The 27,874-nt window shown below is 42.6% G+C and overlaps 2 protein-coding genes across 11 annotated transcripts in view; one reads left to right on the top strand and one right to left on the bottom strand.

Annotated features, from left to right (window-relative positions):
• The first annotated feature begins 146 nt into the window (after positions 1 to 146).
• On the top strand, positions 147 to 26,031 carry LOC144468178 (uncharacterized). Of its 10 annotated transcripts, XM_078177456.1 has the most exons (35): positions 147 to 294; positions 1,587 to 1,774; positions 1,895 to 2,102; positions 2,192 to 2,365; positions 2,478 to 2,702; positions 2,784 to 3,027; positions 3,111 to 3,228; positions 3,317 to 4,242; positions 4,349 to 6,251; positions 6,341 to 6,467; positions 6,549 to 6,763; positions 6,863 to 6,987; positions 7,625 to 7,867; positions 9,838 to 9,973; positions 10,050 to 10,153; positions 10,237 to 10,918; positions 10,983 to 11,162; positions 11,255 to 11,467; positions 11,555 to 11,833; positions 11,912 to 12,457; positions 12,542 to 12,708; positions 13,266 to 13,418; positions 14,099 to 14,258; positions 14,322 to 14,483; positions 14,651 to 14,838; positions 14,934 to 21,414; positions 21,493 to 21,933; positions 22,011 to 22,284; positions 22,382 to 22,605; positions 22,679 to 22,896; positions 22,972 to 23,352; positions 23,433 to 23,783; positions 23,855 to 24,820; positions 24,970 to 25,152; positions 25,240 to 26,031. In XM_078177456.1, exons 2-35 carry the CDS (start codon positions 1,621 to 1,623, stop codon positions 25,330 to 25,332), a joined length of 17,244 nt encoding a protein of 5,747 aa, XP_078033582.1. In that variant the 5' UTR covers positions 147 to 294; positions 1,587 to 1,620; the 3' UTR covers positions 25,333 to 26,031. The 10 variants fall into 10 exon arrangements, with proteins under 10 accessions (XP_078033582.1, XP_078033580.1, XP_078033581.1 ...); XM_078177454.1 differs by having other exon boundaries at positions 14,111 to 14,483; XM_078177455.1 differs by having other exon boundaries at positions 14,099 to 14,483; positions 14,651 to 14,811.
• A 190-nt stretch (positions 26,032 to 26,221) lies between these two features.
• The window catches only part of Efa6 (Exchange factor for Arf 6), a 61,134-nt gene continuing 59,481 nt past the window's right edge, over positions 26,222 to 27,874 (bottom strand). The window contains exon 14 of the mRNA XM_078197151.1: positions 26,222 to 27,798. Coding sequence (XP_078053277.1) covers positions 27,777 to 27,798 — 22 coding nt within the window. The 3' untranslated portion in view covers positions 26,222 to 27,776. The remainder of the gene's footprint in view (positions 27,799 to 27,874) is intronic.

Here is a 27,874-nt window from a genome sequence, read left to right as displayed (position 1 = left end):
TTTCCTTCGATCCCCCGCGTTGATGATCGACCGTGATTCCGGTGCAGCACCCGATGGTGGCAGCACATGTACCTATCGAAGCGAGTGCGCGCTCTGGCTTTCTTCCGACATCCGGACTCCGTGACTTTAGCTCTTCGTCAGTTGCGTACTCTTCCGTTCAAGCAGCTTGTGACATTTTTTTCTGTTACTACAAGATGTTTACTTGGATGAGCCGTGCGAATTTCAACGAGGATCCCGATAATTCCGCGTGCAAAGCCACCATGAAACTGCTAAGGAGACAACAGTAACTGGAAGGTACGTGATCCGGCGTGGTTACGAGCGGCCCGGGTATGTTTATAGCCTGCAAACTCTGACATAGCAATGGCGTACTGTCGCCGTAAAGGCCGTGCCAACAAAATTCTCCCCTGCCTTATTTAGCGTAAGTCAATTGTGCACGCGGTAATCCACTGGATAAACGGTGCTTCGTATGTGGTGCTACGGCTCATGGTGACAAAAACTATTTGTGTTTCTCGGTGATGAAAAGTGGCGTTTTTCGGTGATTATAGTGCCTCGGTTTTCCCCACTGTGGAGTGACCGCCGATTGCTGAGCGGCACGCCATCCTGCTGTAGCTGACTGAGCTCTGTACTGTAAAGAGATTAAATGCTATGTGAGTTCGGACCGAGACACGAGTTAATGTTTTTATTTAGCGGCGATACGCAGATTTTAAGCGAAACAGATCTTTTTCCGTGAAAAATATTATTACTATAGGGATATATAGTACCGCTGTAGAAATCAGCATTGACACGTAAGAAATGATTGATGTGTTTTGTACACCGTTTGTACGCGGTTTTATTTGTCGTGAAATTAATAAAATAATAGATCTTCCCTTCGCAAATATTTTTGTACGATTTTTCTTGGACCACTATTGGACGATGGTTTACGTAATAATTACAATTTTTTTCAAAACTCTAATCGAAATTTATCGGTATAAAAAATCATATCATTTTGTTAACGAAGATGTACGTGTTTCGTTGATATCCGTAAAAATATATGAAAGTATAGGTTTCATTCATTTGTAGCAGAAGAGTTTAGGCTAGTATCACTTTGTATTAATCAATTAGATATACCTGTTATGTTTAGTGAGTTATATTTAATTATAAAACACAAGAGAATATTTTATTGCAAATTCTTACACTATCCAATTGTCTCGTGATTTTCCAGTATCTAGAGTATCACCTAATTAGGAATATTTGAGCTCCAATTTTGAAAGCAGAAGGAAATGGGGTTTAAAAGTTGAGGATGTCGTCAAGGTCGAAAGCAAACTATACTTTATGATTTTATATAACATATGTTTATGAGCTCTTATTATGCTGTTAAATTTTCTGTTACATAAATAATGTAATCTGCAATGGATAATTAATTTTATGTTAAGAAAGTATGATTTTTATTTATCTTCTATGGGATTATAATATAGTATAGAAACCTAAAAGAATACTATGATATTCAAACATAAAATGAACAAAATTAAAAATTCTATTGTAAGCTTGATATTTGATTCACATTAATAAAGATAATTTATTAAAATAATATTCTTTTATATTTACAGGAACACATAGCAACACAGGTCTAGTAGAGGTGCCATGGATGATGAAGAGCGTCTTGAGGGTGAGGAAGAAATGGAACTAGATGAAGCTTCTGATGGTGAAGATGAAGATGAAGAAACAACAGGGATACCTGTGTCTCCAGCAAATTCTGATCAACTGCTTGGCTCTGCACCACCAATTTCTGGTAACAGTGAGTATACGGGTTCTCTTAGCTGTTATAATTAATTTATAGCGTATGTCGTGTCATATAACAATTGTTAACAATTTGTGCACAAACACTAATTATCTAAAAATTATATAATTATTTCAGAGGAAGCACAAAAGTTTGTTTCTCTTGCAGTAACCCCGGATGAAGCTTTTCATGATCCTCTACGGTACCAGAAATTTCCACTTCCTGGAGGTAAACCTTTAAATATTAGAAGGGGTCCAGGTAGACCTAGAAAAGAACGTCCACCTGGAATCACACGTGGAAGTGGTACACGTAGACCTTTTGGAAGAGGAACTACAAGGGGCAAAGGGTATGTGTTACATATGCATTATAAAGAAACAAAAGCATAATACATTTGTAAATGATTTATGCACATTACATGAATATGTTTTTATTTAGTCTCGGATATGCAAGAGGCATACCACGCCGTACTAAAAGTAAAGATGATGACACGCATTCAGAGTCCCAAAGCCCTCTTCGTCTTGGTGAAGATGCTAATGCTGATGGCGAGTCATCTAATACTGAGAGATGTATGCCGGCACCAGAAGAGCCTCCGTATTTTCCAGAACAATGGCAAGAAACCTTACTCTTTTAGTTTGATTTTCTTTAAATAAATAATGCACAACGATATGTAGGAAATATATACAATATATTTATATTTACGCACATGTGTATATATCATTAGGCCCGGGAAAGTCTGTGCTCTGTGTAATTTGGGTGAAAGAAGTCAACTAGGTCAAGGTGAATTGTTAAGATTTACCTGCCCCGAAGGTTTTACTCCCGAGAAGTCCACCAATCGTGACGAAACAACTGATCATCTTGTTGATATATCTACTGGAGACAAAAGTCCGCGTGCAGCAGGTCCTGGGGCTGTGACTTGCCGCAGGCAAAAGAGTCTAGCTAAGTGCAGGTATTTGAATTTCATGAAATTCTTACATATATGTATATGACTATACAATCAATATCCCTCAATTAAAACGATGTTTTATAGGAATACTAGTCTAACAAATTTTACGGAACCAGTGGAGGAATTAACTATAGTTGGGTATTTAGAAGAGCCGGAAATAGGAACTTTATTTGAATCAAACGGACACTATTATGTTCATCAATCATGTGCAGTATGGTCAAGCAATACCCAAGATTTAACAACAGAAATTTTAAGCCCAGCAATAGTACAGGCTTCATCAAGACGTTGTGCTTATTGTTCTCATTATGGCGCTGGAATTCCTTGCAAAGTAATTTAATTTCTTTACTACTTTCATGTTTTCTTGAAATAAAAAAGGTCGAACAAAATATGTTATAACGTTATTTTTACCAGGTGGCATCGTGCAATCGTTATTTTCATTTACCATGCGCTGCAGCTTCGAGTTGTTTCCAGGATACAAAAACTTTGTCCCTCTTTTGCAGTCAACATCTAGGGCAAGTTCCACTTTTGTGTAAGTTTTTTTTTTTTAAATTGTATGTTCATAACCCTTATAGTTAAATAAATTAGCGGGTATACTAACATGGTCGGTTTCGTTTTAGTGAACGGTGATGTTACTTGTATGCAGTGCTGTGGAATGGGGGATGTTTCCAACCTAGTAATGTGTTCTATCTGCGGCCAACATTACCATGGCAGTTGTGTCGGTTTGGCACTACTGCCTGGTGTAAGGGCTGGCTGGCAATGTGTATCTTGCAGAGTATGTCAAGTGTGTCGTCAACCAGAAGATGTTTCAAAAGTAATGTTGTGTGAACGATGTGAAAAAGCGTATCATCCTAGTTGTTTACGACCAATTGTTACATCTATACCTAAATATGGTTGGAAGTGTAAGTGTTGCCGTGTATGTACAGACTGTGGTTCGCGCACACCAGGCGCTGGTTTATCATCACGGTGGCATTCTCATTACACCGTATGTGATTCGTGTTACCAACAAAGGAACAAAGGTTTTTCGTGTCCTCTTTGTAGAAAGGCATATCGGGCTGCCGCGTATAGAGAAATGGTTCAATGTAGTGCATGTAAAAAGTTTGTTCATGGTACCTGTGACCCTGAGGCTGATCCATTAACTTACCAGCATCGTAAGGATTCTAAACCTGACTATGAATATGTTTGTCTACACTGCAAAAACATGGCACTTGTAAAAAGGAAGGATAATATTGATGATTATGGTGGAGATTTAAGTTTAAGTGCGTCGCAAGAGAGTCTATATGGTGACGGAGATTCATCTGAATTTGATTATCAAGGTGGATCAGAGGAAGCTCTATATTCTATAGGTCTTGGAAAAGGAAAACCATTCTGCGCATCCAAGATTGCAAAGAAGAGATTAGGACTCGGAAGTGGATTAATTGGTCGACCGAAAGGAATTGGTAAGCTTGGATACCAAAAACGACAGAAAATGACAGAGTTTGGTAGGAAAAGAGGTCCCAAAGCGAAGATGAGAGGCATCTTTGGAGTACCTGGTGTAGGATTACAGGTAAATCATAGAGTTGTTAAATTTATATTATTTTTAATCGTATTTTCTTATTTTTAAAATATACTAGTAATAAATAATCTCCTGAAACTAATGTTTGATATTTCAGAGACCAATGTCGGACTCATTTTCGAAGGAAGATGAACCAGGCATTGAAAATAGACTTGTATTATGTTCAGCAAAAGATAAGTTCGTATTGACCCAAGATATTTGTGTCATGTGCGGTGCAATTGGCACTGATCAGGAGGGGTGCTTAATTGCTTGTGCACAATGTGGTCAATGTTATCACCCTTATTGCGCTAATGTAAAAGTTACTAAGGTAATATTGCAAAAGGGTTGGCGGTGCCTTGATTGTACAGTATGCGAAGGTTGCGGTGAAAGAAATGACGAGGGTCGTTTGATTTTATGCGACGATTGTGATATCAGTTATCATATTTACTGCATGGATCCGCCACTGGATTACGTACCGCACGGTACTTGGAAGTGCAAATGGTGTGCACACTGTCAAACGTGTGGTTCGAATGATCCAGGATTCAATAGCAGTTGGCAGAAGAATTATACACAGTGTGGCCCTTGTGCATCTCATACTGTCTGCATATCTTGTCAGGAGGCATACAACGATGGAGATCTAATTATACAATGCATCCAATGTGAAAGGTGGCTGCATTGTGCATGCGATTCTATCAAGAGCGAGACGGAGGCATATAAATGCGCGGAAGAGGGTTATATATGTATACTTTGTCGTCCAAGAGATGTTCCACCGCCACATCTTTTATGCAATCAACCAAAACCACAACCAAACAAATATCCCCGTTCTCCACCGCCCACATCACGCAGTCCGGAATTATATAAACCATCACCTCAACAGTACTTGGTCGACGGAGTTTACCTATCCGAAGCTGGAATGAATCATATAAAATCATTAACATCCGAACATCAACAGACACGGAAGAAAAGAAGAAAAATGCATCCCTTGGTAGACAAAGAAGCCGACATAATGGCTACGATAGAGTCTGTGGTTGCTGGTGGCAGTTTAGATAATTCCTTAGAAGAAAATGGAACAAAATTAGATCTAACTGATGTGAAGGATGAACCTACGGAAGTACTGAAAGAAGGCATGGTGTGGACACCGCGTGGCGACCAACCACCACCCGAAGGCTTTAGTATTTACACAACTGAGAATGGTATACCAATATTGCGACGTAAACGCCAACGTAACTTGCAGAAGTTAGGTATTGGAGGTTTTATTGTCAGATTAAGAGGCACTCGCAAAGACAAAGAGGAAGATGGCGATCCCGAAAAGCAATCAGACTCTACAGTTGGGGTGAGTGACGATAAGCCGAGGAGGAAACCGCAGAGAAGAAAACCAAAGACGAAACTATCTGAATGTTTTCCTCTCTACATGCAAGAAGCATTCTTCGGTAAAGATCTTATGGACACGACCAAAGACAAGGAACTGGAGAGTAGCAGTGAGTCGGATAGTGAAAAGAATGTGTCTGGAAACGCGGACACCATTCAGCTATCGCAAGATGAACTGAAAGCGATGGAGCAAGTTAAAGCCAAGCAAGAGAAAGAAGAGGAGAAGGTACCTACGGAACCTCCCATCAAACGTGAAGAAATTATGGAAGACGATGGCAGCGATACGGAAGCTCTTGGTGACATTTTACCTATTTCAAGTGATTTGCTCGATAGCGACCTTGTCAATACTATTATGAACGAACCTGATGAAGACTTGGCCAAAGCTGGTGAAGCGTTGGATGAATTGGATGACACGCCAGGCACGACTAAAGACGAACTGACAGATATTCTAAGTCCACATTTCAATTTAGAATCAATGGTCAGAGATACAGGATTACCTAACATGGATAGCAAAGATATCGAAGAGATATTTAAAGGGGTTTTAACTGATGAGTCCCAAGAATCTCAAGAATCGTCGGTGTTTTCCGTTCAAGCTCAACCTCCTCACCCTGCATCCGCCACCACACCTCTTGTGTCCCCCTCACCTCATCCTGGTAAGTGTCTGTCTAATTATATCATTATTACATATCAGTGTTTTGTACATAAAACATCTGCATTACTACATCAATTCGTATAATTACAGGCATACAAACGACAATACCTATACCAAGACCACAAGTACCTGGTACGCTACCCTCTGTTGGTCAATCTAATTTAAATTCTCCGATGAGCTTTCCACCGCCGTCTCCATATCATTCGGAGTATAGCAAGTAGGTTCACGTCTATACACATCATTGTACTGAAAGTGGACAACTTCCTTAATTAACATATTTTTATTTTGCATTGTGTAGTAGCCCACAATTCAGTCCTGCTTTCTCTGAACCACCAAGTCCGTGGGTTAATCCGGATGACGAAGGTTCGGCACCAGCAGGCAATACTACGATATCATACAACCAAAGAAGTAATCTTAAAATGGAAGCCGATGAAGCTCTAGGTGGAGGAGCTACTATATCTTCCGTACTCTACGCGAACATTAATCATCCAGAATGGAAAACAGATTACCCAGGTGTGTATAAAAAATTAATTAATATATTTCAATTGATTTTGCAGGACGTATACTTGATTTAGTTAATCGTTATTAATATATTTAACCATATCATTTAAGCTTGGTCAGAAAGATGCAAGCAAATATTGAAGAAATGGCGTGCACTACCCAATGACAAGAAAGCTCCGTATCTAACACTTGCACGGGACAATAGAGCTGCAATTCGTATGAAAAAGACTCAACAGGTAGGACTAGTTTCTAGTGGTCTAATTAGAGATACAGGTGTTAGAGGAAGCGTGAATCTTTTATGTGACATGTATCCATTTTCATCTTCAATGATGTCTTGTGCTAACACACAGGTCAAACTAACAGCTTGTCCTTTGTGTCCAATACCCATGAAGCTGTTAAGGTTTTAATTATCCTGTACCGTTTATAAAATCGGACAGAGTATGGCAGGAATACGGTATAGAACACAATTTTTAAAAAGTCGATAGAAAGTCGTGTTAACTTCCACTCATAGCTCAGTAATACACTTACTCGTTGTTCGATATTGAACGTTCTTAATCATTATGAATGTAATTCCATTATCTAATTATAGACGTACATATATAGATACATATTTTCTAATTACATAAAAGTATAAGTCACATTTTTCTAACTGTATTCATACCGTCGGATCATGGATTCATTAGAAGCGTAGATGCTAACTTGCTACTATACATAGGAATATCGATCTGAATCTAGTTGCTCCCGATAGCGTCCCTCTAAGTTCCTTAGAATCCTTTGGTGAATAATTACCTTTGTATGATGTATTCTGGAAATATGTAAGCCTTGAAATACTATAACGTAAGTGTGTGAACGAGGCACCCCTTGAACCGACAGATATCCAAGGATATACCAAGCACGACCCCAGTCACTGCAACAAGTGCACCTACCATCATCACCAAACCCGTCACAACTATGACATCAGCTCAAGTTTCTCCAGTAGTAGCTATGGCCTCCAACCAAAGGCAGATCGGACTTCTGACCTCAGTGGCCAGTGAAAAATCACAGGATAAGAACGGAATGACTGTGTCTGCGACTGGAGTGACAGTATCAACAGCTAGCAGTAATCATCATGCGGAGGTGTGTGCGGTGCAGGGACCGCAGAAGCAGCTAACATCTTCTTCCCCAAGTCCTTCTCCAACATCCACGACCCCTTCTTCTTCACCCAGACCCAGTTCTGTGAACTCTATTAATTCCATTAACAGCCTGGCCCACCAAGAGATTACCGGTAGCCAGGCTAAAGTAGCTCAGTCGCCAGCCACGCCTTGCACATCAGCAACTGCTTCTTCTTACTGCAACACGGGCGCCGGTGAAGGGCAGCATCAAACGTCACCATCCCAGCAACGTCCCACACCTGCTCACATTACGATCAGTACCAGTACAATTGCTAACAGTCTGACCATCTCTCAGGCATCCCCCACTGCCAACGTTATGGTGGGGGTAGGTCCTGTTCGCCAATTATCCTCGGTAGACCACCAGATTAGAGTGCTCACCCCATCTGAAATCATGCGCACCCTCCCTTCCCTCAGCCAGGAGCACTACGATCCGCCACCCACTGCAATTATTCACACTGTACCTGTACAGTCCCCGGCTATGGTGAGCCACCTATTCTGTGCCTCTAGAGTCTTGCCTTGTGCCACGTGTCTGATCGACATTTTTTTTAGTGTCCTTCATCTATTTTTTTTTTTTTTGGTACCTAGAATACGAAACATTAGAATTATCATAAATCAGTGTCTTGCAAAATTTCGGTCATAGACTAGTTATGATTACCAAAGGTCTGAAATACTTGGAATTAAAAGTGATTTTCGTAGTTTTGTGAGAAACCAGAGTTAGTATTGTATTACTAAACAGTGTTTCAGAACATTGGTTCTTTTTATAGGTGACTGATTTAATGTTGCATATGTACCATATTGAAATGTATGATATTTGATTGATCAGACACTTTTTGATATATTGATATACACATTTATTTTGATTAGGTAGCATATATTTTGTTATACTGTAGCATTATGAATTATTTATTTGCGTACTTTCTTACACTGTATGTGGCATGTTAAAGACAACTGGTAGCACACACACACATACACACACTTTTCGTTCTTCCTTATCCGTAATGTTCCAGAACTGTTTTATACGAGTTTAAAATTTCCTCCCTCTTTCCCATATACTTGAATAAGTATATTGCTTTTCTGTTAATTGTGTTGAGTTCCTTTGTAGATTTTTGTTATAACGTAGCACTTTACTTCCGATCTACGACAAAATTATAATTTGTTCGACTAACTTTTGTTGCTTTTCCAGATGCTTTACGTCTTCTTATACTATGAACTGTTACTCATTATATTTATAGCATTGTAGCAAAATAAGTACTGCTGTTGATTAATGTCTGACAATGTTCTCGAAATTTTTAGTTGCTAACATGAATAACTAGTATTGTTTCTTAAATTGTATAAAATATTGCATACACATGTTTATGCATTTTACAATGTAATTTTATTTATTTTTACTCGACTCATATATAACAGGAAGAGTACTTGTTCGTGTACTAAAAATTATACAAGTGATATACGTTTCTATATTCAGTGATACAGTGCATGAAGACTATTCTAAATTAATTTAAGATGGATGTCTATGGGTGTTCTGTGTGGTAAAGCAGGTTTTTTTACATGGACCTTTGATTATATAATATTTACTTTAGATGGTGGCTGGATATTATTATAAATGTGTTGCACATACCAAAACAATGAGATTTCGCTAATTGTATTAATTTAGTAATATGCCATTATTTTACCTGAATGTTGAACTTACAGTACACTTTTGGCTGATTGTCAACTTGCCTTATTGTATATTACATCGCTTTAAAAAAAAAAAGAAACAGATCATTATATTCTTCAATTGATTAATCAAGTAACTGAATATTTAAAGAAACTAATATGTTATTGCTATTTCAAGATTCATATCATGTGCTCTAATAATAATAATAATGGCTACAAGGATATAATGATCTGATATTGTAATCGACTTCATTGTTCTAACAAAATTGTTTTTGACAGGAACAAGAGCGACTTTCCAATAGAGATCGTTCCAGCAGAGAAGCAGAACAGGAACGTCAATGGAAACAGTTGCAAGCATTACGACAGCAACAAGCACAGATGCAGCAACAAGTTATTCACGAGCAACGTGTACACGGTACACATCACCCGATTATTTTTACAGCTGTAATAAGTAATTACTTTTTACTGATTAATAATTTCTTTTGTAATAGCTATTGCAAGAGTTCATAGACAAATAAGCGAAGACAATACAACTCAAATGAGTACTGACAATACTACAGGATTAACAACACAACTACAAGTGTCCACTGCACAGGTATTTGCTTGATATGATTTGGAAGATTTTTATACGCCGTGTAAAGTATTTCTTTTATTTAGTACATTTTATGGGAATTACAGGATGGAAATCATATGGGACCACTTGCGTCACCATCGCCTGGATCACGCAACACATTCGCCGCTCCTCCTGTGAAGGTGACACGGGGACTAGCGCCTCAGAGTCCCCATCAGAGTATACCGCGTTTACCTAATCAACCCTGTGCAACAATGACACGCCCAGTTGGAGCTGTGGTTAGGCCCGGGATGCCCAATAATTTTACACAACCACCATCGCCGTTTTCTCCGCAAGCTCCACAATCCCCACACGATTTTCCACAATCTCCAGCCTCCTCGCAATCTCAAGATCATTTTCAACGTTTCGACAACGCCGACGCGTATTCCCAAGGCTCTCAAACACCAAGGTCGCAAATATCTAATACGCCCTCCTATTCCACATCCCCCAGAAGCGACGTGTTCTCTCAGCCACCAGGTACACCGCGGCCTATGTTTAATACTCCTACTACTACTCGCCCTTCCGCACATGTATACGCTCCATCTCGTACACCTGATCCGTACAGCAGTCAACCGCCCACACCCTCCCCTGCTCCGAACTATCCCTCACCGAGGCCAGAGCCTCGGCAGGAACCGCAACCGCCAGAAGTATTTAATCAACAGCCGGAAGTCAATAGACAGTTGCGGGATCTTCTACAACGGCAACAGTTTAACAAGAAAATGGAGCCTGTGAATCCAACGTGGAATCAAGGTATAGCTTTCGAAAGATTCTTCTCAGTGAATTATAGATTTCATTGTTTTGCATGTATTTTCAGATGGGCAAAATAATTCAGAAAATAATCAACAGCAGTTCGATGCTACGCATGTACAACTTCCGCAACACTCTCAGGCGGCTAGTAGCACAGGTGAAGGTACTTTCAGACATCCTCTACCCCCTGGAATCGTGAGACCCAGGATGCCCATTCAGACGAATGTTTTAATAAGGAATCAAATTGGTGCGTTTGCGTAGTTTCACTTAAATGGATTATTATACTATTTCTATTTCTGCTAGAATTATATTAACGTTTATATTGCAACGGTTTTACAGGTATAAGTGCGAGACATCCTGTGGCGGGAAATGTTGATGCCAGGGTACAAAATATAGATCCGCGAACTAGAATGTTGTTGCAAAGACCACCAGTCGCTGCGGCTATACCTCAACAACATTTTCCAGGGAATCAGAACTTGCAGACACGTATGCCGGCTGTAAGAAATCCTATCACGGAACCGTTCGATGTTTTACAACAACAAAGGTTTCCAGGTATGTCGTGTTCCTCGGAAATAATTTCAACTGTCAACGTATAGTTGAAGAGAATGGATATCTAATTATTGGAAATTGCTTTACCAGATCCTAATCAAGGACAAGTTATGGGACCGCGTATAGTGCGAGCACCGCAGGACAATTTGAATCAAGGAATCAGAATGTTGAGTGCCCAAGGGATGGTGCGAGCACCCCTTATTCCAACAACAGTCAGCGAAGCTACTGTCAGTCCATCAGAGCCGTCTGAGATTCCGGATAATGTGACCGCAGAGCTGGAGAAATTGGAACAAGAAGGAGCACCGATGGTCGAGGTCGAGGGAGTGAGTGCAATATTAGGAGACCTAGACGATGATGATGAACTACTCGGTAAGTAACCTCTTCTTCTTTTTAATTACAAAATGCCTACTATTGTGAACAGTATTTAATATTTGATTTTATCTACAGCTGAAATGGGAGCAGACTTTAATATCTTGGAGTATGCTGATCCAGAACTAGATAACATAACCGGTGGCGAGAAAACGAATATACTTGATCTCGATTTGGAGCAAGTCGAAGTAGAAACAAAAGACGAGAAACAGAAGAAAGAAGTTAAGGACGAAGTACGGAAGTCAACGGAATTAAGCTCCGCGAGTGCAGTTCATACCGATATGAGCGATACCTGTACAACAACTACGGTACAGGCACCGACAGAAACGTCGAACGTGCCGACACAAGCACAGACTGTACCACCAATTACTGCAACATCACAAGCACCACAACAACCATCCACCATCATGCCTCAGTCGCATGCGCAAGCTGTTGTTGTACAACAACAGATGCACCAACATGTTCAGCAAGCCGCGGCAATGGGTAGACCCATGCCTCCGGGAACACGGTTACTATCACCTGATGGAGCGGTCGGTGTTGTTACGTCGACCAACACTGTTACTGTCAGCTATCCGTCCACATTCCCCGGACATCCTCAGAGAATACCACAGACACATATTCAAGGTGAACATGTTAAAAATGCTATGAAAATAATGAATTCGAATCGGGTTCAAGTAGTATACCTTAAATTGTATTTCGTTATTATAGTATCTCCGCAGCAACGTTTAAGTATGAGAGTAGCAGGTGTACCAACCGTGGCTGGCAGAGTAGTTGCAGTTAACCACATTGGTCCACGCATGCCGCTTGCGCCACCGCCACCACCACCTCCACCCCCATATCCGGGGCCACCGCCACCATACCCTGGACCCATACAGGTACGTACTTGCTACTTTCGATGTTTTGAAATTTTTGCATCGCTTTAATCTTGAGTATTTTTATGCAATTATATCTAACACTCTCCTCTAACCATGAGAAACTATATTTCTCACAGTCTGACAAGTAATAATACGCTTCACGAAGTACATAACATGATTCACTTAGAGACAGATGTGAACCTTGGATATCCAAGTACCTTATTAATTATAGACGAAATTCTGTGCGGTTCAAGAATTAGTGCACACACACGCATATCGATTGTATCACATTTATTGCTATATCGTTAATACAGTGTAATGAAATATTTCTGTAATATTCAACGTCAGATAATACTTGAGATTTGTAACTTCATAGTGCTCTGAATTTCTATAATTGTTTCCATGAAAAGCGTCGAGTTTTGTTTGTTGAAAGTACAAGCAATGAAAAACGGGAGATTTCGAGTTTGCTATGAACGTAGGTGTAGGCAAGTAATTTATTTAATATAAGAGTATTTTGGCTGGTAAAATGGTGTTTTGGCCTGGGTGTTTGCAATGCATTGGTGTTGGTGCATGTCTAGATGGGACTGTGCCCAGGTGGGCGGGGTATGACGCGGCCCCCAGTCCATATAGGGCACCCAGTACCGGTGGCGGGTCCACCAATGGCCCCTGTGGTACATACTGGTACACCCGCAATGACACCTCACCCTCACCGAAGACCCTTGCTTCTGCAGGTGAGCAAGACTTGGGGAATTTTCAGCATTCAGCACAAAGTAATCACCTGCAATACCAAGATTTCAAGAATATCAATATTTTAGCACCACTTTTTCTCCTTCTATCTTTAAAGTAATCAATAGTTGCAAGAAATGCAGTTAAAATAATAAATCGTCAATTATATTTGATTACACTATTCACCACTTAGTAAAGGATTTTCATAATTCTATCAATATCACTTTAATCTTCTCAGTGTACATTTTTATTTCAACATATTATCGATTCGTTATTTATAATTTCAATAAAGACAGTATTCGAAAAGTGTACGAGTATTACTAAGAGACTGTAATTACGATGGATATAGGTCAATAGTTGCTATTTCTATGAGATAAATAATTAAATATGTTGCATTTATATGTGTGCATGTATGCTATAAACAAAGAAAGATTATATTATACTTGCTTAAATGCAATTTAAAGTTCTATTCATGTTCACATATGAAATTCTAGAATTTTAATAGGAGCGATTGTAGGGCTAATACACTTGCATGTTTGTATTTTTTAATTAGCCGGAATGATCAGTGTGCTTTGTTTTAATCTATAATAAACTGAGATTGTGATATATAAATTATTGATTCGATACCCTATTCAAATTTATGATATTTTGTAAAACGGTTGAAAGTTAGATAAGCTGTCAGTAGTCGTTTTCACAGGAACAACCATTGTTGCTGGAGGAACTGTTGGAACAAGAGAAACGCGAACAAGAGAAGCAACAGCAGCAACAACAGCAGCAGCAGCAACAACAACAGCAGCAGCATCCGAGTGATAACGCAAGTTCTGGAGGACCTCTAATTAGCGACAGTGAGTTTGAAAGATTTAAAGCAGACGTTTTGGGTTCTGCACCTCTTGCTTCTCCTCCACAAGGAATTACATCAGTACCTGGAGGAGTTCCTGTAATTAGGCCACCTTGCACCCCAAGACCACCATCCGCTCCAGGTACCAGTTGGCAGCAACCGGTACCAGACGCTTCGAAACTAACAACCCAAGTGCCAAGGCAACCAATAGCTACGCAAACACCGCCTGAACGTCAGTATATCACTGGCTTTATACTCGCCTCGTTTAACTTGTTCCATACGCAATTGGAATCTGGTCTTTCAATACACTAACCAATAATTTCGTCCGTATGGCACAAGTGAAATGAGAACAGCGTATCTGGATATCGGTATAAAGTCTTCGTTCTCTTCCTGTTACAGCGAGGGTTGCAACCTTCAACATTTCCCAAATACCCGCACCACCCACGCCGCCAGAGACCATCGTGAACGAACAGGATCGCCAAGCACAAGTGCAGTATGAACAGTGGCTGAACCATCAGCATCAAGTGTTGACCCAGCAACTGAAGTATTACGAAACTGAGGTACAAAAGCTGCGTAAAATACGAAAAGTAAGGATAGAATATTTTTCTGTTGCGGTGTTTTCTGTTTTCTAGTCTCGCACGATGCGGATTCATTACAGTTACACTCTTCCGTAATTTTACAGTCCCTCAATAGTAAACAGCGGCAGCTCCGGAAATCCGGGAACGAACTAACCGAGAACGATGCAGCCGAACTTCAACGGATCTCCAGCGAGCAAGCTATACTGCAGAAGCACCTGGACGCGAGTCGCAAGCAAACCCGGCAACACGGGATGCTGATACAGGAGTACCAGAGCAAGCAGCAACAGAGACAGCCGCAACAACAGAGCAGCGAGCCATGTTCACCTTTGATGTCACCATCCCAGCAATCACCGATGCACAGTCCCGCGGCGGTCGTTTCGCAGAGTCCAGGCCCTGGAAATGTCGCTACCAGTATGATACAGCATTCACCAGCCACTCCCATCATTCAGCACAGTCCAAACCCGCCGTTGCTTCAACACAGTCCTGGCAATCCGCAATCCGGAAATCCTGGAACAATGTCTCCTCACAACATGCAGCAGTCGCCCAGAATTGGAACTCCACACTCACAGAGCGAAGAAAGTCCTTTCAGTCCTGGTGCTATGCCGTCTCCAGGGATGTGTGGCCCCACAGCCACTAGAATGACGTCGCCTCAACACCGCGCCATTATTACCGGAAGACTTGCAACAAGCCCGGGCGCGTTTACTCCAGATGCACGGAACACTCAGCAAATTATTGGAGATCAAGGGGTCAGAGTTCACGGCCTCACTCAACGTTTTGTCCGTCCGCCTGCCGTGGGAGAACCTGGACAGAGGCCCAGAATGCAATTGCAAGGAGGAATCGTCTACGGGCAACGTTCACCGCTTGGAAGTCCACAGCCGACGCAACAAACTTTAATGAGCCAGCAGCATCAACACATGTTGCAGCGACAACAAATTATTCAACAGCAGCACGACAATGCTGGGATCCTCCAAGATGGTCAGAACGCTATAACCCAGCGTACCTTACAAATGGCACAGCAGAGGCAACAACTGATACAGCAGCAGCAACAGCAACAACAACAGCAAAGACAGTTCTTGCAGATGCAACAGCAGCAGCAACAACAGCAACAACACACCATGCAGAAACCGCCGAGTTCGCCAATGGTTTCACAGCCAGCAAATTCTCCGAGTCCGCAGCTCCACCAACAGATTCAACAAAATTATGGACAACCACCGAGTTCACCCATGCCCCGGAGTCCAATGGTTCAGCAGACGATGGGTTCGCCGATGCTCCAGCAACAATTGAGTCAAACTTCACAACCTCCTAGTCCTATGAACACCAGGATTCACACCCATCCGCCTAGTTCACCAATGATATCGCAGTATCAACCACCGAGTCCCATGTCACGCAATCATCCATCAACGTCACCGATGTTGCAACACCAATTAAGTAACGCGCATCATCCACCAACCTCTCAGCCACCTAGCTCGCCGATGCCTAGGAGTCCAATGGTCGGCGGGTCTCCCATGCAAATGCAGAGAAGACAATCTACCGGCAATAGTCCAGCAATGCCAGATCGACCACAAAGCGTAGAGAATCCGGGAACCCCGAGGACACCCCATACACCGCACACACCGCATACGTCACATGGTACTTACACAACTCAGAATTCAGGCAACATCTCGGTGTCGAGCGACCAGCAGCAACAGATACAGCAATCGCACCAACATCAACAACAGTCTCAGCAAGAACAAACTCAATCGACTGACCACTCGAACAGAGGCGGTGGGAATCCACATAACCCAATGAATCCGATTCCGTTGTTCAGCACCTTCGGACGATTTGGGTACTTCAAGCTCGGCTTGAGAGGCGGTTCCCCTATGTGGTCAACAAAGGCTGAAACCAGCAAAGGAAAGACCTCCGAGTCGCACTTGTTGAACATCGACGAGAAACCTAACACTTCTGTGGTAATGCACAGAAAGACGGGTATTCCTCAGTCGAAGATAAATTCGTTAGTGTGCGCCGATTACAATGATTTCGACGATGACTCGCATACACCGCCGCAAACGCCGCCTACTACATTGGAGAACAAACAAACAACGTCGTTGTCCGATAACGGGCCTTTGACCCTGGGTAGCCCGAGCAACAAAATGGAGCCGATTCCTGACACAACGGATTACGACGACGATAAAACCATAGTAAACACCGAAGTAACTTTGAGTTCTGCCGCGCAACGGGACAGCGACGACATCACGGTAATAGACCAGTTTGGTGACTCGGAGCTCGTCGATGTTATATCGGGACCCCTCGAAGGCGACATGCCAGAGGAATATGTGTTATTCGAGCCTGGAATGGTTGTAGACCTGTCCGCGGATAGCAACGATTCTCTTTGTCACGCGTTGGTCAACGAGGGTAGCCAAGGCCACGATTTAGTGCAAATATTGGAAATCGAGAACTCGGAATCTCAGACGGATGAACCGATACTCAGCGACGAGGACTTGGTACCGTCTCACGCGAGGAACAAGAAGGGTCTTAGACTCGACATCGTGAGGACGTTGCAATCCGGAAAAAGGTTGGTGGCGGTTACAGACACCCCCGAGTCACCTGATCAAGAGGAGCTTCGGGTGGATCCCTCGCCTGGATCGTACATGGACCAATCACCCGAACAAGATCTTATGGTTTCTTTCGTTAGTGAATCCGAAGTAGTAATTATTGATCCTAGTACAAAGTCGCCGGAAGACAATTTGTCCAAAGAGTCGTGCACGGAGGAAATCGAGAAGGCAGACAGCATCGGTGTTCCGGAATCAACCAAGGAGAGCACCGTTACCGAATTGGTTGCGGAGGTTCAATCAAAATCTCAGAAAGAATCAAAGCTAAATAGAAGTCCGCCGTCCTTTCTGTTTGCCGAGAAAGTATCGTATAATCAAATGCCCCCATCCAGTGTGCATCACGCGAACATCGGCGTCTCGTCTGTGAGCAAGCCGACAGTCTCCTTATCTACACTCGGAAACGTAAATATTAGTACCAGCAATGTTAATACAACTACCACGTCTGCCAACGTATTGGTAGCCACAGACACGGCAGTTAAATCTACCCCGGTATTTACAACTTTGAGCATCACAAAAGACAATGTGTCTACTTCGTTCAACAATAAAAAACAACTGCCATCGACCATGGCGAGCATCGTCGCTGACGCAAAAATCGCGGCCAAACTTAGTCAAACTGCTTTAGAAAACATCACTGTCAGCGCCCAGAATACGGTCAAGGCGGAATCGCTGCTGAAAGTTAGCTCACCGAGTTCCGAGGTTTTGAAGCCCATCACTTCTTCGGACAAGCTCATGATATCGGCGCCCAGCTTGCACAACGAGTACACGAGTTTCCTTCAGAACACCATCACGACCACGCTAGGGACGCTGAGCAACCCTACGAAATTAGTTCTGAGCGTGCAGCCGACCTCTGTTACGCTGTCCACGCCGAAAATGTCTATACCCGACCTACCGAAAAGGGAAACCGGAAACAACTCGACAGTGGCGACGAAAGAAAATCAGCTGGAGAATTTCGAGAAAATATCAAAGGCGAAGAACGAGAAGGACGAGACCGATCATTCGGGCAAGAGTCTAGACGAGAACAACGTGGATTCGTTGAGCGTAAATGTTACCACGAGCTCGACGGTGGGCCCAGAATCGGCGTCGTCGGACGACAAGAAAAACGACCCTTTGAACACGACGGACGAGTTGGAAAGCATGCTGGAAGCGATTCATAACCCTGCCGAGAACACTATCAGCAGGGAGACGACCCACGCGGACAGTAAAACAGACGCAGTCTCGTTAAAGAGGATATCGCCTGTGACGGATGATTTATCGTTGGTAAATATTTTAGAAAACGATGCGGAGTCTGTTGAGAACGAAAACAAAGATGAGACTGTGACAACCACCGAAGCGCAAAGGATTAGCAACAAACCAAAGGAGATCGAGACGAGCATAGCGGACACGGGCGCCCTGAGTATGCCACAGAAAGAGAAGAAGCACCAACAGCACGATGAATTGTGTAGAGACATTGAGCCGAGCAAACCGTACGTACAGCACTGCTTGAACGAGGAGAAGGGCATAATGGACGAGTCGTCCGACGATATATTGGACATGCTGCACAACATAATATCGTCGAAGCCGGAAATGGCCAACAGTGAAATCCTTCAGGAGGACAGTTCCAGGAAGTCGATGATGTATGAGCTGCCAACACCGTTGGACACCTTGCCTTTGAATATCCTTCAGGATTCTTTGATGGATCTAGAGCAGGAGCCTTCGGACAACGAACACCTGTTGTCCAACGAGAGCAAAGGACCAAAGCCCCGGAAGGCGAATTCTCCACCTGTGGAGCCCGCGCCGAAGAAGAGCTCTCCGGTCCCGCATCAAAGCGCTCCTCTGGTAGTAAGCACCATAGCGCAATTACAGAAGTGCACCACAACGGTGCCGCATCTCTCCCCGCTCTCGAAGCCAACCGAGCTGACCTCGAACGTCGCGAACGTCTCGCATCAGCTGCGAACGTTGCTTTCCTCTCTGCAAACAAATCATTCGCAAAACTGTACAACCGTGAATCAAGCGGCGATCGTAACGATGGTGTCGTCATCGCTCTCGGGCCCAAAAATAGGAAGTATACTGTCGACGACGAGCACGTCCACCCCACCAAATTCTGTAAATAATCTGCATAGTAACGCGAACGTTCGTCTGCAGACGTGCATGACCACCTCTCATTCGACGACGCCGAGCAAAGCCGACTTAGAGACTACCACATCTAGTTATACTCCACATACAAAAGAAAGTACAAATTCTACAGTAAGCGTTGTTTCTACTTTGTGTAAAGTCATGCCTTCGGATCCATTTTTACGAGTTACTTCCAGCGGGATACAGTCGCAACCTAGCAGTAATCTTTCTCTACAAACGTCGTCTGTGATCACCCCTAGACCGCCGACCAATTCCGGGATCTCGATTACTTCGAATGCAATGCTGAACGCCATGCTTGCCGGCACCAATTCCGCGAAGCCCAGCATCGCTGGCCACCGAACGAACACTGCACCAACGCAGGCCAGCAATCTGCTGAGCTCGGTGATGGCGACTTCGGTGCAGCGCACCCAGAGCTTGCAAGCGATATTGCAAGTGAGCTCGGGGGTATGCGCAGCACCGTCGCGCGTCGTTGTTAACGCCACTTCGACGACAGTCACCACGTCCATGCAGTGCGTGAGAACCATCGTTCCGCCGATAGTTACTACAAGCACCGGTAACATCAACGTCACCACCAGCATACTGCAATCCACGTTGTCGCAGACTCCGACACTTCTGCACTCCCAACTCACTTCTGGACAGAACCAATACAAATCGACTGGACATTTATCGGTGGACAGCAAGACCACCGATCTCGAGAGATTGGCTCAGAGCACGCCCTCGAAGAAAGACCAGGAAGAACCGAACTGCAAACCGCAGCCAGTCCTCGAGAAGCCTCCGACTACCAGATCGGAGTTGGAGATCAACAAAACTACCAGTGGTTCGCACAGGATGGAAGAGTCGCAGAACGTGTTGCTGAAGCAGTTGCTACAGAACACAGCATGCGCGACCACGACGTTATCTTCTGGCTCATCTCAGGGTCCTAGCTTGCCACTGGTACCATCGCTGGAGGCACAACTAGCGAGACCTGTGCCGCCTACACCGTTTTCCGTGTTACCACCCTTGCTGAACGAAGTGCCGGCGCCCAAAGTCACCACCAACAAACAAGTTCTCACTAGGGAGACGTCGTTTCTAGCGCAGACAGTGACACCATTGAAGGTACAGAGTCCTCCGACCAAAGAAGAACCATCGAAACCGTCTCAGCCTTTGTCGACCTCCGCGCCGGTTTTATCGCAGCAACGCGTGGCCGATAGTTTCCCAAAACAACAACTGACGCCGCAGCAGCCCGTGAAGGTCACCCCTATCTCGACTCAAGGGAACCAACAGCCGACCACCACTGTCACCAAACAAGCACCACCGCTAGCGGCGAAACCCCCCGACGCCACGCCTCCTGCGAAGCAGGAGACAGTCGGTACTCAACCACAAGCGAAACCTCCCAATGACTCTGTAATCAACAACACCGTTCCAGTTTCACAACAATGTGTAACGGCTTCTATGGCTGTCTCGCGAGTTGTTCCCCAGCCGAAGCCCGTAATCACGACAGTAGCTTGTAAAAATATACAGCCCACGACGACGCAACAAGCATCGAGTGCTATCCAAGTGACACAGACATTGACTACCGTCACGACCACTACCCAGCCGCAACCGCAACCTCAACCTCAACCCCAGATACCAGCCATCCCGAAACCCATCGTTTCGTCACAACAACCATCCCCACACGTAAATACAATACCGCCATCAGTGCCTCATACGGTGTCTCATACTGTGGGTCACCAAGCCCAGGCGTCACAGGGTGCAAATGCACAACACGCAGTGCCTTTAGTGGAAGTCAAAAAGGAAGTTCTTGATGAAGTTCTATCTAGCGGTACACCTACCCAATTAACCGATACCAAAGAGTTTCTTACTGCCAAAGAGGAGCTTATCGATGGATCGATTGACGACAAAACTGGTACGTTTGACATGCCCGGTTAAAACGTTTACCTTTTGTGCTTGGAGGGTGATGTAAAGGATCGTTTTATTATTCCAGATCTCAAGAAGTTGAAAAGGCGACAGTATCAACAAAAACGGAAACAAAGCCAGGGAAAAGATGCGGCGGCAGCACCCCAGAAGAAGCGTGCTAGGAAAGTGTCCCGCTTAGACGAGGATTTCGACACGTTCATTGAGAATGTGATGACACAATTGCGACAACTTCAGCCAATGGCAGTATTAGAACCCCGTCTAGGCAAGAACTACGGCGTGTGTCCTATCTTTGGCTCGGGAGACTTGACCAAAATTGGAAGTCAGAAGGACTACAGTACCAGGACAGGGGACTTAGCGGGTTCCTACGGATCTGCTACGTTGCCAGGTGTATCCGACCATTATAACACTCAGCCGTTTGGCGAATTAGAACCATTACCACCTCAACAACCTGCTTCGACTCAGCGAGGATTCTATGATCAAGAGTTCCCACCCCTTAAATTGGACGACTGTAAGCATCGGTTTTATATTATAAATCTGTCGCAGTTTAAAAGAATCATTAATGCTATAAATATGTTTTATTTTCAGCCGATGAAAAGAAAGAAAATTCATTGTCAGCAAATCGTGATGTCGATTCTCCCGATACAATTGTTAGTTCGTCTTCACCCGAATGTGTAATTCCAGAGTTCATACACCGGTTTCCAGGTTTAAGACTGATCGAAGAAGAGTCCGATGAAGAGTCCGATTGGTTGAAGCGAGTGTCACCTGTAATACCTTTAATCTCTCCGATACCGATCAGACTTAAACCAGCTTATGCCAGAGATATGGCTAAGCAGGATAAAGAGAATCTAGGAATACCAAGGTGTGTGGAGTATTTGGTCGTCGTACAAAATAAAATTAGAATAGTTGATACGTTTTGTAATTGTAATGAATTACGTGGTGATTTTTTTTTCATGCAGGCTCGGGAAATCACCTCCAATACCTCTGAGGGATGGCAACGTAACAGTTACATTGACCTTGAACAGTCAGGCCGCAGACGACATAATGGGAGTACTTAAAGACTTGGCTAATATTTTAAACATAGCTCCTCCCACTGGTTACCAGATAGTAGAACGTACCACTACTCCCCCTAGTCAGAAATTAGGTCTTTATAGAACCAAGGGAAAAGATGGTAAAGAGGGAGGTGTGTATCTATTTTACGAGCACTAATTTTAGTTTTGTAGACGTAGGCTTTTCTTTATTAGTTGACTTTACAGCTCCGATTGATATACAAAGTATTTTGAATGGCGCTGCGAAATTCTGTCGTCATTGCGAGGTTGTGATATTGAATAGTTTAATAAGAAAGAAAGTATCAGACTTACCATTCTTAAGTAAGGAAGAAGCGGAGCCTGGTGACGAGTTATGTTTCTGCTCGGCGGCTTGTTACATGCAATTTGCCCTTATGCATAGGACGCCATCCAATACACAATATAAGGTAATCCTGTTATTTTCGATCGGTTTACATTTAATTGAATTGAATTATAGTATAATATCTAATCGTTACCTTTAGGCTGCAACCATAGTAGATCACCTGTGTCACAAAGTAGAAAATAAGATGTTGGACGACGATTTCAAAAAAGGAAAGAAGTTCTTGGTCAAACCGTCTGTTGATCCCATCGAAAATATGGATATCGATCAACCGGAGAAGGAGTCGGAAGTGAAGGTGAAGACCGAGAAAGAAGATCAAGATGTTCCCGAGATGAAGGAAGACGTAATGGAAGAGAAACGGCCGAAGAAACATGCGGCTGCGGAGGAACATTCTAGCGAGTCGATGGAGGCGACACAACCGCCTGCGAAAGTATGGAGAGGCTTACGATATAAGACTTGGTCGGTCGGCTCGATGCAACCATCTACAAAATATAAGAAACCCACCGACAAAGAAATCACGGAGGTATAAAAATGATCTATCAGTCTTAATAACGAAAATTTATGGTACAATTCGAATACGATATTAACTTGTGTTCTTTTTAGATGCTTTTCCGCATGGGGGTAACTGTGGTGCCTGCTAAAGCGGAAGACAGTCGACGATGTATGTTTTGTCACAGTCAAGGTGATGGTACAGCCGACGGCCCCGCCAGACTACTTAATTTTGACGTCGACAAATGGGTGCACCTGAACTGTGCCCTGTGGTCGGAAGATGTGTACGAAACTGTAAATGGTGCCTTGATGAATCTCGATACCGCTTTGCAACATAGTCTTGTATTAAATTGTATTCTTTGCGAGAAACCCGGAGCGACAGTAAAATGCTTTAAAATGCGCTGTACCAATGTTTACCACCTTGGCTGCGCTGTCAAAGATGGCTGTGTTTTTTATAAGAATAAGGTAAGGAACTGGAAATGACCGATCAATTTTCTTTCTATCAAAGACCACCACTAAACAATTTCCTTCTTTAGAGTACCTATTGTTCTCAACACGTGCAAAAGAACGAGAAAGACAATGAACTGACAACACTGTCCGTGTATAGAAGGGTGTATGTTAATCGTGACGAAAACAGACAAGTCGCAGCAGTGATGCATCATTCGGAACACAACCACCTTCTGAGAGTTGGGAGCCTGATATTCTTAAGCGTTGGTCAACTGCTTCCGCATCAGCTCGCCAACTTTCACACGCCGAATTACATATACCCAGTCGGCTACAAGATCGTCCGATTTTATTGGAGTATGAGGAGGCCGAACAAGAGGTGTCGATACGTCTGTTCCATCCACGATGTCTCCGGTCGGCCCGAATTTCGGGTGCTGGTACAAGAACCGCTTCAAGAGGACGTCGAGCTACGGGATGCCACGCCTCGCGCTGTCTGGAACCGGATTCTCGAGCCGCTCGCCGAGCTACGAAGATCGACGCACAGTGTCCAGCTATTCCCGCGTTACGTTTCCGGCGAGGATTTGTTCGGTTTGACCGAGCCAGCGGTCGTCCGTGTTCTCGAAAGTCTTCCAGGCATTGAAACCTTGACCGATTACAGATTTAAATACGGTCGGAACCCCCTCTTAGAATTGCCGTTAGCGATTAATCCCACCGGCAGCGCCAGGACCGAGGCTCGTCTGCGAAATCAGCTTCCCTGGAAGAGGCCGCACACACAGCGCACAGGATCTTCGGCCCGGGCCACCTTCGTCCCTACCGCAACCGTTGCGGGCGAGGTGGCCTGCCCCTATTCAAAACAATTCGTTCATTCCAAAAGCTCACAGTACAAGAAGATGAAACAAGAATGGCGCAACAACGTCTACCTGGCGCGCTCGAAAATCCAGGGCTTGGGACTGTATGCTGCACGCGACTTAGAGAAACACACTATGGTCATCGAGTATATCGGAGAAATCATTCGTACTGAACTGGCTGAAACAAGGGAGAAGCAGTATGAAGCAAGGGTAAGTTCTTCAATCTGTAGACTAGCCACTGTTAGAATAGACGTGGGCGGCAGCAGTTCTTTGACCTGTAATTTCTACAGTACAAAAAATCTGCGTTCGGAACTGTATCAAAGATGACCTTATTGTAACCTTTACATTATTTGTTACAGAATCGAGGTATTTATATGTTTCGCCTGGACGAGGAGAGAGTAGTAGATGCGACATTGTGTGGAGGTCTCGCGAGGTACATCAATCATTCTTGTAACCCAAATTGTGTCGCTGAAATCGTAGAGGTTGAGCGTGATCTTAGAATCATAATCTTTGCAAAGCGAAGAATCTCACGTGGCGAGGAGGTAAGCAAAACATTCGCGTGATATTTCTTTTTTCTTTGTTTTCTATAAAGCAGTTGCAAAAAATTCACATAATTTTTTTGTTCACAGCTGGCATATGATTATAAATTTGACATTGAAGATGACCAGCACAAGATAGCATGCGCATGTGGCGCGCCTAACTGCCGCAAGTGGATGAACTAAAGCTCGATCCACCGTTGTTATTGTTACTACGTTATTGGGTAGGTTTTACATGAAGAAAAAAAATATATAAATATATATATATATGATAGACACATTATTTAATTTGTAAAGTGCCATTGCAGTTTGACTAATTGATTCATAGTGAAGTTGGTGCTATGCCATCACAACATTCCTCCAAAGTTGTACAATATTAGTTTTACTTTACAAAACATAGAAACATTGATCGCTTGTATATTACGGATACAATTGAGGACACGACGCGAAATAATTGCGAAACAAATTTTATGGGTCGTGTGTATGTATACAGGAAGTTTGTATCTTTGTATGTTGAGTAGCGTCAACGTTTAGTTGACCGATATTGTAATATAAATCGTTTATTAATTATTATTGCATATACATTGCACTGTATCTGTACATAAGTAGAGATCCATGTTATTTTGAATCACCAGATGAATTATGTAAAGTAACAGTATCTAATTTAGAATTATATACAATTATAACTATTTCATTATATGATAATAAATCCGTACAAAATCTACTGATACATTTTGTTTTTATATAATACCTTCTCATTATGTACCGATGTATGCGGCAAACACAGTAATGTAATTGTAATATTCTATACCGATGACTACTTATTGTAAACAGAGACGAAACGAAAATGTCCGACACACTTTTTAACTTTTCGAACACTTAAAAAACAAAATCATGTTGATGTAGAATTATTTTTTAAATAGACTAAAATTAAATTTTAATCTTCGATATTTTTTTTTATCCTATATGTAACATGTAACCAACCCGTCGAAGATCCCTGCAATTTATATTCTCTCTGATTTTATATCAACGCGTTCGTGTGTATGGGGGATATTGAAACAAAAAAGAGAAGCGATTCATGTTCACAATTTTTATTTTCGTAATCGTAAAATGATATTTACAAAGGAATATTTCGCATGTACAGACAGTACACAGTCATCGAGTTTCGGTTAGCATAAAACGAATACAAGAAATTGAAACAATATGTACAGTGAGTATTTTGCTATAAGGACGCCTCGCGATCGTTTTAATTTATACAGAACAAATACAGCCGAGTCTTTGCGAAGAACAATTGTGCAATCGAAACGAGAAAGGGGGGGGGGACAAAAAAGAGAAAGTGTGAAACAGGAAAAATATGTTAAAAAAGCTTCGCGTACTTGTTATAAACTGTGTAAACCCGCGCGAGAAAGAGAGCAATACTTGAAAAAAAAAATATCAAAAGCGAGCAAATGTGATCGACGAATATATGAACGTAAATGCGAGTACAAAATACATTGCAATGAAAAAAAATGTATTTTAAATGCGATTCTTTGGCATTTATGCACGACGTAATTGTAAAGGGCGATCTAACACGTTACAAAGTAAACATATGTACAATAAAGAAATTTTCACCTTAAGCGTAAAATAAGTACGAAGGACAAGGTACAACACTTAAAAACGAGAACGATTTTCGTGTACTATGATGGTGTTACGGACAACGGTGTCGTGTTTTTGTAAATGTCACTATAAAAAACAGCATCCACGAATTTATCATTGATTCGGTATACTGTCGCTAACGTATACGTGTATAGTGTATAATTCCTCCTAAACACAATTATTATACTCTAGGGGGAAGCAGCCGGAACACGACCTCCCTCTAAAACAGCGTCGAGAAACCTTTTTCGTTTATTTAATTGCTACACTTAATGCAGTTCAGTTTTTACATCACAATTTCACACGTTCATTGAATTTAGTAGGCAACAGCATGCTCGTGCGAAATCATATTTACAAGTAAACTCCTTAACGTAACGTTCAGTTTCTTCGATGAATATAGGAGGTTCTTTTCTCCGAGTAGCTTATCATTGGATATCTTGAAACACTTTCAGAGCTGCTCTATTGCAAAAAAGATCAACTAGAAAATTTCGTTTCGTTCGTTGAGTAGGCATTATTTGCGAGAAACTAGAACCAGTTAGAGATTGAATTCTTTCAACTCCGCCAGACTTCGAAAAATGGTAATGCGACAAACTTGTTTCGCTGACAAAGATCTCTGGCGATTTTTTTCATTTTTCTTCTTTTTTTAAAGCGACGAAGATTAAAAATGTTAAGAGCTCCGCCCTCGAACATACTAAAAATATAAAATATTCTGGGTATCTTAACGATTTTTGTGATACTGCTCCAAACGAGTTTTTCGAATTTAAATAAATTCACATCCGTTTATATGATTTATTTTGCGATACTTCCGTTGGCGGCACAGTGCCCTTTCGCTCAATCGATGCAGGAAATAGATGCTTAGCGATGCAACGCAATGAAATTAAATATATATGTATATATATCCTATGAAATGAAAATCTCTGATGAACTTTCATTGCAAAACTACAGGTATAATCTCGGGACACGTTGAAATCGTTTTGTTGATCGCTTGCTTACTTCGTTCACGATGACACTGGCTCAATCCTGTTGCATGGAATAAAGTAACACAATCATTATACAAGTATTTCATAAAACAATATAAATTAGAAAAGAAACTATT

The sequence above is a fragment of the Augochlora pura genome, chromosome 3 (assembly GCF_028453695.1).
Source record: "Augochlora pura isolate Apur16 chromosome 3, APUR_v2.2.1, whole genome shotgun sequence".
NCBI classification, from domain to species: Eukaryota; Metazoa; Arthropoda; class Insecta; order Hymenoptera; family Halictidae; genus Augochlora; species Augochlora pura.
Note: the sequence above shows the minus strand (reverse complement) of the source record. Positions and strands in the feature narration are given on the sequence as shown.